Source organism: Quercus robur, chromosome 6 (assembly GCF_932294415.1).
Source record: "Quercus robur chromosome 6, dhQueRobu3.1, whole genome shotgun sequence".
NCBI classification, from domain to species: domain Eukaryota; kingdom Viridiplantae; phylum Streptophyta; class Magnoliopsida; order Fagales; family Fagaceae; genus Quercus; species Quercus robur.
This window is the reverse complement of record NC_065539.1, coordinates 1,886,127-1,902,713: the sequence shown is the minus strand read 5'-3', so window position 1 is coordinate 1,902,713 and position 16,587 is coordinate 1,886,127. Positions and strand designations below refer to the sequence as shown.

The 16,587-nt window shown below is 38.9% G+C and overlaps 1 protein-coding gene across 1 annotated transcript; it reads left to right on the top strand.

The window, feature by feature from the left end:
• The first annotated feature begins 1,020 nt into the window (after positions 1-1,020).
• On the top strand, positions 1,021-6,339 carry LOC126690528 (uncharacterized). The gene is made up of 4 exons (XM_050385719.1): positions 1,021-1,608; positions 4,743-4,826; positions 4,918-5,007; positions 5,862-6,339. Exons 1-4 carry the CDS (start codon positions 1,216-1,218, stop codon positions 6,123-6,125), a joined length of 831 nt encoding a protein of 276 aa, XP_050241676.1. The 5' UTR covers positions 1,021-1,215; the 3' UTR covers positions 6,126-6,339.
• The last annotated feature ends 10,248 nt before the right edge of the window (positions 6,340-16,587 follow it).

Below are 16,587 nucleotides of genomic sequence, written 5' to 3'. Positions count from 1 at the left end.
TAGAGGTAAATACAAATTTGAACATGTAATTTTGATTAGTAACGAGGTTGAGTACAAAATAAAATCAAATGAACAAACATATATGTTTAATAATTAATACTCTGTTTGACTATTTTACAACCCAATCTATGAGTTATTTGGCCATTATCATGATAAAGGGAATGACATAAGATAGAATTGGCAAAAATGTATAGTGCATGGCATTTAAAAAAAAAATTGATTTGATAGTTGAAGGATGAGGAATTTGAACCCTAAATGTTAAGAGAAGCAAGACTCTTCGCACAATGCAAGTAATTTTAATTGCAAATGAAATTTGCATGTTTTTTTAATTAATAATTTATCGAATATTTGACTTATAGGAAATTTAGATAAAGTGTCTTAGGTATATTTTAAACATATAACTGTATTTAAGATAATTTTCCTTCAAAAAGAAAATAATGTTTAAATCTTATTGGTTAATAAAATTATGTGTTAGATTTAACTGAAAAACCTATAACACCGATGGTTCAGCAATGAGGAGTCCAGATAGAGCCGGTGGAGGGGGTTTAATTAGAGATCATGATGGGGCTTGGCTGAAGGGGTTTGCTAGAGGCCTTGGGATCACTAATAGTGCCTTGGCTGAGCTTTGGGCACTTAGAGATGGGCTGCTGCTAGCTAAGGAAATGAGCATTCAACAACTTATAATTGAACTTAATGCTTTGAGCATTGTTATTCTCATGAACAATGAAACTGAAAATCTCTTAATGGAGCCTCTCTTATCTAATTGCAGGAGCCTCTTGAAGGAAATTCCAAACAAGTGCGTGATACATGCCTTCCGGAAAGCAAACCAATGCGCTGATGCATTGGCTAAATTAGGAGCGCAATTTTTATATGATTTTGTAACTTTTTGTAACCCACCGTCTGTAGTGGAGGATATATTAGCTTTTGATAAGGCTAATTTACTTGTGAATTCCTAAGTAATGATTAAGCCTGTTTTACCGAAAAAAAAAAAAAAAAAAAAAAAAACTGTAAAACCTATTGTGCTCCAACTAATAAGCTCCAAACTCCATAGTCCAAACCCATCCGGCCATCCCTAAAAACTCCTAAAACCTCAGTGAATTTCATTTGGGACATGACAGCAACCTTAAACTCACCACTCCAAGTGAAGTCCACGCCCAAAATGAGCTGAAACCCACACAGACTTCTCAGCTTCACCACAAAAAGAAAAAAAAAGAAATGTTGAGAAGAAGACTTTCTTCCATCCTCTCCAACTCAATCCTGTCACTCCGCGCCAATACCAATCCCAATCTCATACTCCAACCTTTACGCTTCACACAATGCCTTGACTCTACTTCCATATTGACTGTCCAGAAAGTGCCCACAGTTTTTGAGAGCATTAGGTGGTACAGCCTTTTGAGTCTGAACGATCTGAGAGACAAGGTCCCGAGGAAGCAGAAGACAAGGAAGGGCAGAGGAATTGGGTCAGGGAAAGGCAAGACTGCTGGGAGGGGTCACAAGGGACAGAGAGCCAGAGGCTCTGGGAAGCTCGGCTTTGAAGGGGGTCAGACCCCACTTCGTCGTCGCTTGCCCAAGCGTGGCTTCCATAATCCATTTAGTCTCACTTTTCAGGTACCCTTTTGTTTTTCTTTTTTGAAAAATAAAAATGGGGTCTTTGTTGTGTTGGTTGGTTGTTGAGAAAGTGCAAGAAAATTGGAGTTTTGGTTTTGTGTTCGATGTGTTTGATGATTTGTCTGTGTTTTGGGAACTGATAGTTAGATTGGAATCTTAGTAATTTTTAAGATTATGCATGTTAATAGGTTTGCTTTTGGGTGTTCTCATATATAGTTCCCGTGTACATGGATTGTGCCCCCTTTGCAATATAAATCAATTTCTTACTTAAGGGAAAAAAGGAAAAAGAAAAAGCAAATGAAGCAATCTGTTTTCATCAACCACATAATTTGTAATTCTTGTTAACTGCTAGTTCTGTCATTGTATAAATCATTGAGGATAGAAGTCAATGTCTGATATCTAAGTAAGGACAATAGAGCAAATACTGTAATAGCATATTTGTCTTGGTTGGTAGATTAAAGTACTTCATTAGAGGGTCCTGGGTTAGCTCTACTGGCTTCAAGTTATCATTCATATTCTAATCACTATCGACATGAAAAGAATCTAACTTGTTTCTAGTAAAACCTATAATTATCAGGAAAAGAGGGCTTCTAACTTGTTCGTCGCTAAAAGTGCATCAAGTTTTGAAATTAGTGGGTTATTATATTGTTTGATTAATGATTATGCCTTTGAACCACCAATCAAAAAAATGCTTATGCCCTTAAACTACAAGCTTAGATTGTTTACCATGTTCTAGTATTCTATAACATTTTGGATGGATTTAAAAGTCGTTGCAGTAAAGTTCTTGCTGAATTTGTTGCAGTAACAGTTTTGACATAATCTCTGTATGTACGAGGGGAGTGCCAATTGGTCATTGGGGTTTGGCTTGGTAGACAAGTGGGGCGAGGTTTGGATGTGTCAAGTAAATTTTTTTTTTTGTATGCCAGTTGTAATCTTTCCAAGCTGAGTAATAATGGAGGCCCAAACTTAAAAGGTCCCACCTAAAGGATAAATTGAAAATTAAGTGAATAGAGATTTTGGGACATGACCCAGCAAAAGTAGTGGGCTGATCAAACTTTATGTGGACAGCCATTTTAGGAGATGATCACTTGAACCCGTGAATCTGGGGTGGTTAGTCTTACACGAGATGATGAGATTTTGCAATTTAGGCCTAGAATTTTCTAAAAAATTTGGGAGTTTGTTCCAATATTGCTGCTAGATATTGGCCGTGGAATATTTTTTCTAAGTTGCATGAAACCTGGACACCTATCCTTATTCTGTAGATCCTAAGGATCATATATTAAGAGTAGTAATTAGTTACTGGGAGGCAAATACATAGTATAACAATCTTTCCAACTTTGTAAGCTTGTTGCATGCTAAAATTTCAATAATTTGGCAATGATGGGCACCTAGATCACCACCCTGCTACAGCCTCCACCACACAGCCCACCTCAACCATCAAACAACCACCATCGCATGCGAACTCACCATGAAATGAATGATAAAAAATCAAACCCATTTTCAATGAACTGAACCAACAAACCCACTTGCAAATCCTGAGTACTTCGAGACTGTCACCAATGAAGATCTAAGGCGAGTTTGGGTATTTGGAGTGATGCCACTTAGATTATGCTGACGCTGGGTTGTCTTTCAGAATATGCTGAGCTGGGTTGAGTTCCTGGAGCAATAGGGGATGCTAGACATGAAATCCCAAATAAAGGAGAGAGAGAGAGAGAGAGAGAGAAGAAATAAAGGGAAAAAAAAATGTTGTGTGTGTGTGTGTGTGACAGTGTGAGAGAGGGGGGGGGGGGGTAGAAGAAGATAAGGGAGGGGAACAATGACAAGACGCCATTGTAGTTAAAGGCGAGCGCCCTTAGTAAGGCACTTGCCTTTAGAGTCTAGGAGAGCAAGGTGACCACCTTAAGTAATGAAAACGGCACTAAGGCAAGAGCCTTAGCATTTATTTATTATTATTTTTATAGAAGTTTTTTGAAAAACCTATTATTAGATTATTAATTTAAAAAAGCATGTTATAAAACCTATTGTTAAAATAATTAATAGATCCTAAACCAAGTTAGTCCTGTTTTGAAATTATTTGGTAGACCTAATTTATTCATGCAACGCGTTTAAAAACATTTCATTTTATAATATTTCAATACAATAGGTACATATGATTTAAGTTCTATATGTATAATAAATATTTTTTGAATTTGGTGCCTCGCTTTACTTGTGCTAGCGCCTTTTTGTCACTTCACGCCTTGGGTGATACAAGGCCGTGGTGCCTTAAGGTTGCCTTTTGCCTTTGACTACCTTGCAAGATGCTCTATTTTTTATTGTAAGCCATGTGATCTCTCCGTTAGCAATGAGATGGAACACTGATAGAAGGGTCTATTGGTATAATACCAAATTGGTGGGGAAAGGTTAACAAGGTCTTATTTCAACAACATTAAAGTTTATAGGGTCTTAGTGAAATTTACCCCCAAAAAAAAAAAAAAAAATTTGATGTCATCTATATATGTGCCTCTACTTATATTTTGGTGCTGTGTTATTTATAATCCACAGTATAGGTTCAGGTGGTTTCATTATATTCTCAATGGGTCATAAAAGTTAACATTCATCAACAGTTTAAAATGTTCAATTATGTTATTGAATAATTTATATGTGTGATGCATAGGGATGAGAAGAACATATGTTTATTTGTAGAAGTTCACAGCTAATAGTTAGTATGGTAACTCTTGCTTTTTACCACAAAAACTCATATGTTAGGCACCTTTGCCTTTTTTTTTTTTTTTGGGGGGGGGGGGGGGGGGGGTGCCGGGGGGGTGTTTAAACATTACTATGTTCATTTAGAAGCTTTGACTAAAAGAACTTATTGTTTATTTAATTTATTTATCACTGATTTGCATCCAAATAAAAAAATTTAGTTTATTTTCTTTGTCTGGATCTCGATCTTTTGTTGCAGAATTAATGGCTATGGCAGGAGCTCCTATTACGAATTTTCACACACACTCTCTCTCAATATTTAGGATAGATTGATCTACTTGACTTTCTTGTTGAAAAGAGTGTTCTGATTGTGTTACCTTTCATTAAATTTACTTCCTGATAACTACTTGAGCATAAATGCCAAATTTATAAATCTTCATCTTTTCTGGCAGCCAGTAGGCTTGGGAAAAATTGCCAAACTTATAAATGCTGGGAAGATAGATTCTTCTGAATTGATTACAATGAAAACACTCAAGGTACATTTACTTCCTTCTCTAGTTTCCAAATTTGAACCATTTCCTTTCCTTCATTCGCTTTGGCTCATTCTGGCTATAACTATTGCAATAGGATACAGGGGCAATAGGAAAGCAAATAAAAGATGGAGTAAGATTGATGGGACGAGGTGCTGAACAAATCAAGTGGCCAATTCATCTGGAGGTGAATCTTTATCTTAGGTCTTTCTGCGTTATATACTGACCATACCTTTTCTTCCATATTGTTGAGGCATCATTCATGCTTCATATTGAATTTTTTTGCTTTTCTGTCACGAGTATTGTTACTGCACCACTGTCATAAGTATTGTTCAGGCATCATTCATGCTTCATATATCAACCTGGTGGGTTGAGACCTGAGAGTGCTGCTGCACCTCTTCAACCAGATGTTGAATATAGAAAACAAAAATGATGTCATCTATATCTATGCCTCTATTATACTCAACTGCACCACTTCAACCAGATGTAGAATACAGAAAAAGAAAAAAAGTGATATCATCTATTTCTATGTCTCTATTTATATTTTAGTGTTGTATTACTTATAAAAAAATCTGTTCATGCTGTATTATTTTAATCCCACAGTTTAGGTCCTGGTGGTTTTATTATATTCTCAATGATCATAAAAGTCAACATTTACTAAAATCTTGAAATGTTCAACTTTGCTATTGAATAATTTTTTTTTATGTATGATGCACATGGATGAGTAAAATATATATTTATATACAAATTTTCAGAGCTTAGTAGTTTTATTCCAAAAAACAAGGTTCATGGCTAAGTAACTGGTTTGAAGACTCTAGGTGTTTACCATATTTATGTGCTGCACTTTCAATAAGACATCAGGTGTTTTTAAATTGAGTAACACTTTGGAGTTCATCGGTGTATCCTTTGTGTGCTAGTTTGTCAAGAAAATATCCAAGATGTATCCTTAGTTTAGAACTAACACTTTTATCTGGATATTTCAAGCACCAGCAGAGCGCTCTTCGTGAAACACAAAACCATACTTATATATGACGTTGACAGGTTTCAAGGGTCACAGTTAGGGCAAAGGAAGCAGTTGAAGCTGCTGGTGGGTCTGTTAGAAGAGTGTATTACAACAAATTGGGCTTCCGAGCACTGCTCAAGCCTGAGTGGTTTGAAAAGAAAGGCAGGTTGTTGCCCAAAGCAGCTAGGCCTCCCCCGAAACAAAGGGATAAAGTTGATAGCATCGGCCGATTGCCTGCCCCAACCAAACCTATACCATTTTCAGTTGACGAAAAGGAGGCAGCCTCCAGTTCATCTGCTTAATAAACCAACTGCGCAGTTTGTTGGCTCATTCAAGAATTGGTTATTTGATGACAAGTTAGCATGTAAGCAAATTTTGTTTCCTTTAAGATTGTAGGTGCAGTAAATTTCAATATGCTTTGCACAAGCTAGTTGCTGTGCTTCAAAACAAAATTTGAAAAGACTGAGGGAAAATGCTTTTGCGCGATCTCAACAGAGTGAGGAAAGCTTTCTACTTTGTTATTGTCTACCTTATTTCAAACGTCTTCAATGTTTTATTGAACATTGGATGATGGATTCTAGACCCTCCTGTCCTATACTGCAAGGACCTTATTGGCTTTGGATACAAGCTCCAAAGCTTTATCCGAGTCCTAAGCTTCTTCAACCATCCAAATGGTTATACTGCCCAAACTTGAATTTGATAAGTAATGCTTATAACATTTTGGGTTTTTTTTTAATAATGATTTTTCTTTTTGAAAGAATCAAATGGTTATGATAATGATAAGTTGATAGCTTTTCCTTTAAAGAAATCACTGGGGCTGCACGCCTGCACCTGCCCTCAATTTACCGTATAGAAATCAATATTAAACATTAAATTAAAGTTGGTCTATTCTATTTTCTGATTGTTTTTTAATGTACATTCTGAATCCTATTCTAAAGTCTACGGATCCTTGACATCAGTGATTTCAGGTGAAATGGACAAGCTTGGGTTCGATCTAAACTAAACAAATGTATATGATCACTTAGATAATTTCTGCGTATAAAATTTGCCAATTTGGACAAACGTATGTTTATTTTCTTTCCAAAACTATACGTTAAGTTAAGAAACAGGTTACACACCTACAAATCTACAATATAAATAAAATTATAAATTAACGAAAAAAAGAAACAAGAAAGAATTATTAAAATTTCATATGATTTGTGCGTTTCATTTTCCCTAGATAATTGTGAGGACAGAGACATACATACGGAGCTGAGTGTCAACTGTGAATGGACCTAAACACCATTGGCCCAGGATTTGTTGCTTGGCGTGAATATCTTTTTTTTTTTTTTTGATGTACCAGAAATTTACTAAGAGAGAAAACAAACTACATAGGCAAACAAGCCTCACCCTGGATAACAGAAACAAAAGAAGGGGGCTGTTAGCAACATCAAAGGAACCAAAAAAATTACAAGCTAAAGACCACTTTGCTAAAGAATGAGGAGCCATATTGCACAACCTAGGCACCCAACAAACAGAAACCTTAGAAGAAGATGCCAAGAGAATTCGAGAGTCATCACAAATGGACTTGATTATCGAAGGGGGGGGGGGGGGGGGGGGCAACTTCAAAGTCAGAAAGAAGATTGGAACAAACTTGGGAGTCTAATTCTATGATAATCGCCTCAAACTCCAAGTTAGCTACCAAGGTTAGAGCCCATTTAATAGCTTTAGCTTCTACATGAAGAGGGAAGATGGTATTCACTCTCTTAGAACAAGCAAAAACCAGCTCCCCTCTCCAGTCTCTAGCGACAGATGCAAAGGAAGAATAATGAGGACCTACAGCAGCATCAACATTAATCTTGATTGAAGAAATGGAGGGAGGGGTCCACTAATGTGAAGGAGCCAAGGTGGCCTAGCTTGAGACAAAGGGCCTAGCAGACTTGTGTTCAAGAAATAATTTAGAGATTCTAGAGGTTAGCTCTTCAAACTTTACAGCAACACCTTCAAAAAGAGAAAGATTTCTCTACTTCTAGATAACATCACATAAAATAGCTCCAAAAAGTAAGAAGTCTTCCCTTTGGCACACAGTAAGCTCCTCGGCTAAAGAAGAAGAGAATAGAAAATTAATGAGGTCATGAATGGAGGCAAGGCCAAGTGAGTTAGTTCTCACACCCCACTAATTGCGAAACCAAAGAGACTTAGCAATAGGGCAAAGAGCAAATATGTGGAGAGATGATTCATCAAACAAGTTACAAAGAGAACACCCCACCTCAACATTGGCAAATTGACTAATGACATCTTTGGTAGGTAGAACATTTGCAGCAATTCTCCATAAGTGCATTTTCAACCTTTCATGTAGCCTAGACTTCCACACTTGGCCTAGGGAGAGGTCCATCATCAAAGGAAGGGAAGAAATTCTGCCCAACCAGTAAGCAAATTTGATTGTGAATTTCCCTAAATTTGTGAGGGTCCAAGACCAACAATCAGCACTAGGGAAAGAGGGCAAAGGTACCTGCCTAATAATGTCCACCACCGAATCCTTAAAGAAATGCTGAAATTTAGCAATATCCCAACCACTGCAATCTTGATTCAAGAGTTGAGAAACAATCAAAGCAAGATCTGGATTTACACCAGCCTTGGGAGATGGGATGAAACCTGGTAGATTTGGGACCCACGGGTCTGACCAAGTTCTAATGGGCTCACCATTACCCAACAACAAACAAGCTGCTTCAAACAATAGGTGTTTAGTGCCAACAAGACTTTTCAATGAACAATGACCAACCACATTTTACTTTTCGTTACTATCATAGTTCTAGTACATAGAGTTTTTAGCCAATATACATATGGTAATATATATGTGCATAAGAAATATATTTTAAAAAATTTATGAGAAAAAAGTAATTAAATTGTCATAAGAACACTCGTTAAACATGACATTTTGTAAATTGTGGAAGATAAAAAAAAAAAAAAAAAAAAAAAAAAAAAAAAAAAAAAACCTAGAAGAACACTTATAAATATGCACATAAAAAGAATGATAAAAAGTTTGGCTATAAACTTAGTTGTAGCCTAAGGCTACAACTTTACTGTATATTTTCATTGGATGTGAATTTTGACAAATTCATCATTCGATTGCATTTTCTTTTCATATCCTTCGTGCTTTCAAAACTTCGAAAATGTCAAAAAATAATAGCTATGTTATCAATTAATTATTTATGCTGCAAGTTTTTGTTGTCTAAAATTATACATTAAAAAAAAAAATTTATGAATCATATAATAAAATATCCGATTAGTACCAAACTTGACATGTGTATTAAGATCGTAAAAAACATATAATCCAATCATTAGATTCTCAAAATATATAATAATCTTAAATTTTTATTTAAGGAATATAGCCAAACTTTGTCTAGAAAAGGAATATTCAAATAAAATATAGGATAAATTACAAATTACACCCTTAAAATTTGAGGTTGAATGAATTTTACATCATGAAGTTTCAGAATTTTGATTTTACCCCTGAAGTTTGGTGATATTTGGATTTTACACCACAACGTTTCAGATTTTAGATTTTACCTATTTTAGGAGTGTTTGAATTTTACTCCCTAAATTTTTTGATTGTTTAGATTTTACACCCTAAATTTTCAGAATTTGGGGGTAAAATCCAAATAATCCTAAACTTTAGAGGGTAAAATTTAAACACCCTAAACTTCAAGGAATAAAATTCAAATTTTACAATTTCAAGGTGTAAAATCTAATCATCCCCAAACTTTAAGGTGTAATTTACAATTTACCCTAAAATATATTGCAAATTTTAACCAAAACCTCCTCTGAGTCCCGTCTCTCTCTCTCTCTCTCTCTCATCTAACACAGAACGAGCCGGTCTGGCTCCCCCCCGTTCAACTATCTCCCATTCTCTCCCATTTTAAGCATTAATATATGCACAAATAGGAACCACAAGAAAGAGCCAGAACTAGGAGGAGTGCGCTCATGCCTTAGTGTGTGTGGCAGCAATGGTGTCTTGCAATACCTTGCAAGAGTGTGTGTGCCCCCTTCCGTGAGGGCTTGTGAGTTGTCCTCTCCTGTTGAGGGGAGTTCCTGTTGGTTTTTTATTTTTTATATTTCTCAGTAAGTGTAACTAGTCAAAGTGATCATGGTAGAGGAGCCTGAGGCATTGTGGAGTAAACTTTCTTTCACGGAGGAGGAGGATGAAGGTATCGAGCTTGATGTGAACAGCACAAGAGTGGCAAAGGAGGCAGGCAAAAACTGTGTGGTGATGAAGATTATGGCTCACAAAAGTATAAGCCTGGATGCACTAAGAAAAAATTTGAGAATGCTGTGGAAACCAAACAAGGGAATGCAAATTTCCGAGGTTGAGGAGGACCTATTTCTAGTGGAATTTGGGGATAGTAGGGATAAAAAGAAGGTAATGGACATGTGCCCATGGAGTTATGATAAGCAGCTGGTTTTGATTCAAGATTTCGATGGAAAGCTAACCCCAAAGGAAATCGAAATCAAGTGGACACCTTTCTGGGTTCAGATCTTCAATCTCCCCCTAAACTGCAGAATAAAGGGTATTGGATGTGTTATTGGGGCAAAACTAGGCGAGGTGTTGTAGGTTGACGTTTAAGACTCAGGGGTTCAATGGGGAAGATGTTTGAGGGTGAGGATACGCTTGGATGTGACCAAGAGACTCGTTCGGGGTAAAAAGATCATCGTTGGGGGCGGAGAAAGTAGGTGGGTAAATTTTAAGTATGAGAGACTCCCTAATTTTTGTTACCGGTGTGGCCTCCTTAGCCACGCACTCAAAGATTGTCCCAATCAAGATAAGAACACCAATCAGTTTGAGAATGAAGATCTACAGTACAGAGCTTGGATGAGGGGTGAAATAATAAGAAGATACCTGTATAAGACATCCAAGGCTGGGATGGGGAGAGCATCGGACTCTGGCTCTGGCCAGTGGAGGGCCGGAGGCGATCCAGAAAGGAGATCGATGGCATCTGGGTCTTCCAAAGCGTCCATGAAGGCTGGTGGAGATCTCGAGGAGGGGCTGTCACACATTGAGCAGCGCACACTGACACAGCCAAAGGTAACAGATGGGGATGCTGGTAGAGATGCAGAAATTTTACACGAAAATGGAAGGGTCAACGGTTTGATGGAAAAAGCAAGATAGAAAGATGATGGGAATAGAAAGAAGGGCATCGGACCAACCAAACCTCTAGACAAAAAACGCAGAAACCACACAGGGAGAAAAAAGTGAAAATCACGTGATGGAAGAAGATGGGAAATATATATTGGAGCCGGGCCTAAGTATGATTGGTGGACCTCTAAGCCCATTATATGTGGAGGCTAAAATTGACCCATTGGCTATGTCTTACGATGGAGAAAAAGGCTGGACTGCTGAAAAGTTTGGCCCAAATAGCAGACATTGGAAAAGGTTAGCCCGTGAAGTAAAAGAGGAGAAAAAAGCTGAAATAAAAAACCTCAAAGTCTCTAAACGTGAAGGCCCAACTCCACTCAGTGAATTAGACCCAAACACACTGGAACAAAAACGCAGAAAGGCAGGGAAAGGCATCAGTCGAAAAGAAGATGTTAACACCCAAATGGTTGGCAGAGAGGCGGTTGCTGCGACGTAGCACCGTCGAGCCTCATGACAATCTTGGCATGGAACTGCCGGGGCCTTGGGTCGGATCTGGCAGTTTGGACACTCGCCGATGAGGTGAGATCACATGACCCACTGCTAATCTTCCTAGCAGAAATGAAAACAGGGGAGAGCAGAATGAAGGGGATTCGAAACAAATTGGAGTATATGCAGGGTATCACAGTACCTAGTGATGGAAGAAGCAGAGGTTTGGCTATGATGTGGAAAGAAGGCTCAGATGTCAGGTTTAGGAGCTGTACAAACTCCCATATAGATGTGGAGGTTCATGGGAGCATGGCATCGACCCCATGGAGAGCCACGGGTTTCTACGGGCACCCTGACGCAAGTAAACGTTTTATTTCTTGGCAATTGTTAGAACTTCTCAAACATCAATATTCTATGCCATAGGTTGTGTTTGGTGATTTCAATGAAATCACACACTCGGATGAGAAAATAGGATGGCTAGATAAGGATGCTAAGCAGATGGAAGAGTTCAGGGAGTGTTTGAATAGTTGTGAGCTTATTGATTTAGGCTTCACTGGGCAAAACTACACCTGGTGCAATGGTAGGGGGGTGAGCAGAGGACAAAGATCAGGCTTGACCGTATAATGGCAACGGAAGAATGGATGATTCCTTTTCCTGAGGCGAGAGTAAGGCATGTGGCGATGTCCATATCAGACCATTGTTTGTTAATGTTCACTCTCAAGCGCAAACAGACTCAAAAGCGGGGAAGAAAACGTTTTTTCTTTGAAGCCATGTGGACAAGGAATGAGAGATGCAGAGAGATTGTAGAAGTGGCATGGGAACCGGGATGGGCTGAGGCAGAGAGTGGCATTATAGAGAGAATTAAGCGATGCCAAGATCATCTGCTGAAGTGGAATTGGAAGGAGTTTGGTAATATTAACATGGTGCTGAAACAGAAAAAGGAAAGACTCCAACAATTAGAAATGTGGGATAGTTTACACGGGAAAGCAGAGGAGATACAGAAGGTTAGAATGGAAATCAATGAGATTCAAGTTAGAGAAGAGATTATGTGGAATCAAAGGTCCAGGGCACTTTGGCTAAAATGGGGAGATAGAAACACAAAATTTTTCCATGCCAAGGCGAGTCAAAGGTGTAGAAAAAACTGGATTACGGGGCTACAAAACTCAGAGGGTGTTTGGGTGGAAGATAAGGAAGGTATTGAAAAAATGATCTTGGACTACTTTAAAGACAATTACAAGTCAAACTAGCCTATCAGTTTTGAGGCCAGCCTGAACCCAATAACAAATCGTGTATCTCCAGACATGAACGAAGAGTTGCTTATGGATTTTAAAGCCGAGGAAGTATGGTTTTCCCTTAAGCAAATGCCCCCCACCAAAAGCTCCCGGACCGGATGGTATGTCCCTGATTTTCTTTAAACACTATTAGGATATTATTGGACCTGAGGTTGTCAAGTGTGTGCTCACTTCTCTCAATTCGGGCAATATGCCTAGTGGGCTAAATGAACCACATATATGCCTCATCCCAAAGGTGAAATCCCCCCAAAAAATCACAGAGTACAGGCCAATAAGTCTATGCAACGTTGTATACAAACTAATTTCAAAGGTCCTTGCCAATAGACTGAAAAGAGTTCTTGCAAAGGTGATAGATGATTCTCAGAGTGCTTTTGTCCCGGGTAGACTCATCACAGATAATGTGCTAGTGGCCTTCGAAACTATGCACTGCATTAACCAAAGAAAGAAGGGAAAGGAGGCGTTAATGGCAATAAAACTTGATATGAGCAAGGCATCCGATAGGGTGGAATGGGTGTACTTGGAGGCAATGATGAGAAAGATGGGTTTTCATAAAAGGTGGATTTCCTTAATGATGATGTGCGTCACTTCAGTCTCCTACTCGGTGTTGATCAATGGTGAGCCTAAAGGGAGAATAGTTCCATCGAGGGGGTTGCGCCAAGGGGATCCAATTTCTCCTTACTTGTTCCTTTTGTGTGCCAAAGGCCTATTGGCTATGTTGAAAAAAGGGGAAGGCGAGGGGCAGCCAAGGGGGTTTGCTGTTTGTCGAGGAGCTCCAAGAATATCCCATTTGCTTTTTGCCGATGATAGCATCGTATTTTGTAGAGCCACAAAGGAAGAATGTGATAAGGTATTAAAGGTGCTTGAAGATTACGAAGGGGATTCGGGGCAAAAACTCAATAGGGAAAAAACATCCCTATTTTTTAGCAAGAATACGAGTGAGGAGGTCAAAGATTATGTGAAGAGGAAGTTGGGGGCAAGAGTGATTTAACACCATGAACAATACCTAGGGCTGCCTCCGCTTGTAGGGAAAGGGAAAAGAAAAGCTTTTAACCGCATCAAAGACCAAGTAGGAAGGAAAATAGCCGGTTGGAAGGGTAAGCTTCTTTCTCATGCAGGGAGGGAAATACTAATAAAGGCAGTAGCTCAAGCAACACCAACGTATGCGATGAGTTGTTTCAAAATGCCGGACACGTTGTGTAAAGAGCTGAACTCAATGATGAGTAAATTTTGGTGGGGCCAAAAGAATAGGGAGAGGAAAATGGCTTGGGTTTCATGGGAAAAGTTATGCACCCCAAAGGAGGACGGGGGTATGGGGTTTAGAGACCTAAAAGCGTTTAATCTAGCGCTTCTTGCAAACAATGGTGAAGACTACTACAAAGCCCAACCTCACTGGTTCATAAAGTGTTCAAAGCGAAGTATGTTCGGAATGGTAGTGTCAACGAGGCTGATCTGGGTAGAAGGCCTTCGTACGTGTGGAGGAGCATGTTGGCAGCTAGAAAGGTGGTTGATAGAGGCTTCAAATGGTGCATAGGAAATGGAGAAAGTGTCCATATATGGAAGGATAGATGGATCCCTTCCTCGGAGTCGTTCAAAGTGACAAGCCCAATTGGAGTGCACTCAAGTACGGAAAAAGTGTCGAGCTTGTTGGATACCGACAAAAGGGCGTGGGATGTGGTAAAGGTAAAAAACCTTTTTCTTCCACATGAAGCTGAGATGGTGTTGAGCATCCCCATTAGTGGCAGACTTCCCGAAGACGCAATTGTGTGGGCATGGACTACAAATGGTAGATTTTCAGTGAAAAGCAGATATAGAGTGACACAAAAGGTCTTGAAAGAAGAGTCAAGTAGGGGAGAGGGGGGTAGCAACTCGGACAACTCTGGAATGAAGTCTATTTGGAAGATCGTATGGCGACTAAATTACCCAAGTAAGATCAAACACCTGCTGTGGAGAGCCTGTAAAAACATCCTTCCCACAAAACTTTGTCTACAGGCTCGAGGAATTGATGTAAATGAGAAATGTGATATATGTGGGAATGCAGAATCCTCGGGACATGCGTTATGGAGCTGCAACTTAGTTGAGGCAGTGTGGAATGCTACAAGATTAAAGTTACCGTTCTTCCAGGAGCCACCTAGGGACTTCATTGACATCATGTGGGAGATTAAAGAAAGGGGCATGAGCTTCAATTGGGAGTTGTTTGCTATCACGGTGTGGTGTTTGTGGAATAATAGGAACCAGGTGAGACATGGGGGCAAAGGAAAAAACCACAAAGTAATAGTGAGGGAAGCTATGGCTTATCTGAAAGAATCTCAACCAGCAGTACAGACTCAAGAACCCCCCCTGCACCTGATACGGCATTGTGGAGACCTCCAAAACCAGGTTGGTACAAAGTGAACACAGATGGAGCAATTTTTGATGAGATGTGGTGCTGCGGTGTTGGAGTAGTTGTAAGAAATGAGAGGGGTGAGATCATGGGGGCTATGAGCAAAGAGTTTGAATTGCCCTTGGGAGTTTTGGAAGTTGAGACTAAGGCTGTTGAGGAAGGTGTGGTGTTTGCTGGGGATCTCGGCCTAAAGGATATTATCATTGAAAGCGATGCACAGCTGGTGGTTCGATCGCTAGGGAAACAGAGCATTCCTTCGAGCTCTATCAGGTTGGTTGTGAATGGAATTTGGGAGGGGCTGAAGTTTTTCAATGCATGGGAGTTGTCCCATGTTCGAAGGGGTGGCAACAAAGCTACTCAAATCTTGGCTAGACAAGCCAAATTTTTGAATGATTGTAATATTTGGGTGGAAGATACTCCACCCAAAATTGTTGATCAGATTCAAGCTGATGTAATCCAGTGTAATCTTTATTCAAGTTAATGAAAGTACTAAACTGGTGCTTATAAATAAATATATATATATATATATATATGCACAAATAGAGTTCAGCATGAGAAATGAAAGGTCTCAATTACACATAACTTCTGAATAGGTTCTCATCATTATTAATAGATGAATGACATGTGGCACATAAATGATCTAAAGGTAGGAAAAAGGACACGTCAAACCTCATTTATTTCTTAAGCTATCTTCTCTCTTCTCTACCCCTTCTCTCTTCCCTCTGCAACATCACCTTCATTCAAACTACCTTCTCTTACATTGAGCACATTGCAAAGTGCCTAACCTATGTGAGGAGGAAAGCTTTCAGGAGGATCTCGGTAGCAGAGCAATACTTTGTGGAGTGGCCTGATTGGATAAAAGGTAAGAGTTTGATGACTCTAGGTTCTTCGCCGACGGTTGTAAGATTTCTTTTCTCTGATTTTTGGTGGCTTGATTCGGTGGTGGTGGAATGGGTCTCGGCTAGGGTTGGTGGTAATTTGCAACGCTACTGTTCAGTGATTTCGATGTGGATGATGTCCTTGGGTATTGATGGTGACGGCAAGGTATTACAATTGTTTTGATTATGGGATTACGGTGATACTAAGATCTTTCTATGGGTTTTTTAGTGGGTATAATAAGAACACAACACAAGGAAGAATTTTTTTTGGGTATGGGTTTTCTAGTAGGAATGGGTTACTGATTTCCTAATTTTGATTGTAAAAGTTCACAAAATGAGTTGAATTTATATACAAGTTTCTAGCTGTTATTATTACACAAGTTTCCGTTTTTGAAAGTATTATATTTGCATTCATGTAATATAAAAAAAATGATCTTTTTATTGATTCCTTTGAAGAGCTCAGGTAGTTTGAAACAATGAAGAATTTGTTAAAAACTCTTTGAATTTTTATGTTGTGTTACTTTGCATACCCAATTCATTGGCAATGAGTCGGCACAATGGTGATGTTGTAGAATGTAGAGGGAAGAGAGAGGGGCAAAGAAGAAAAGATAACTT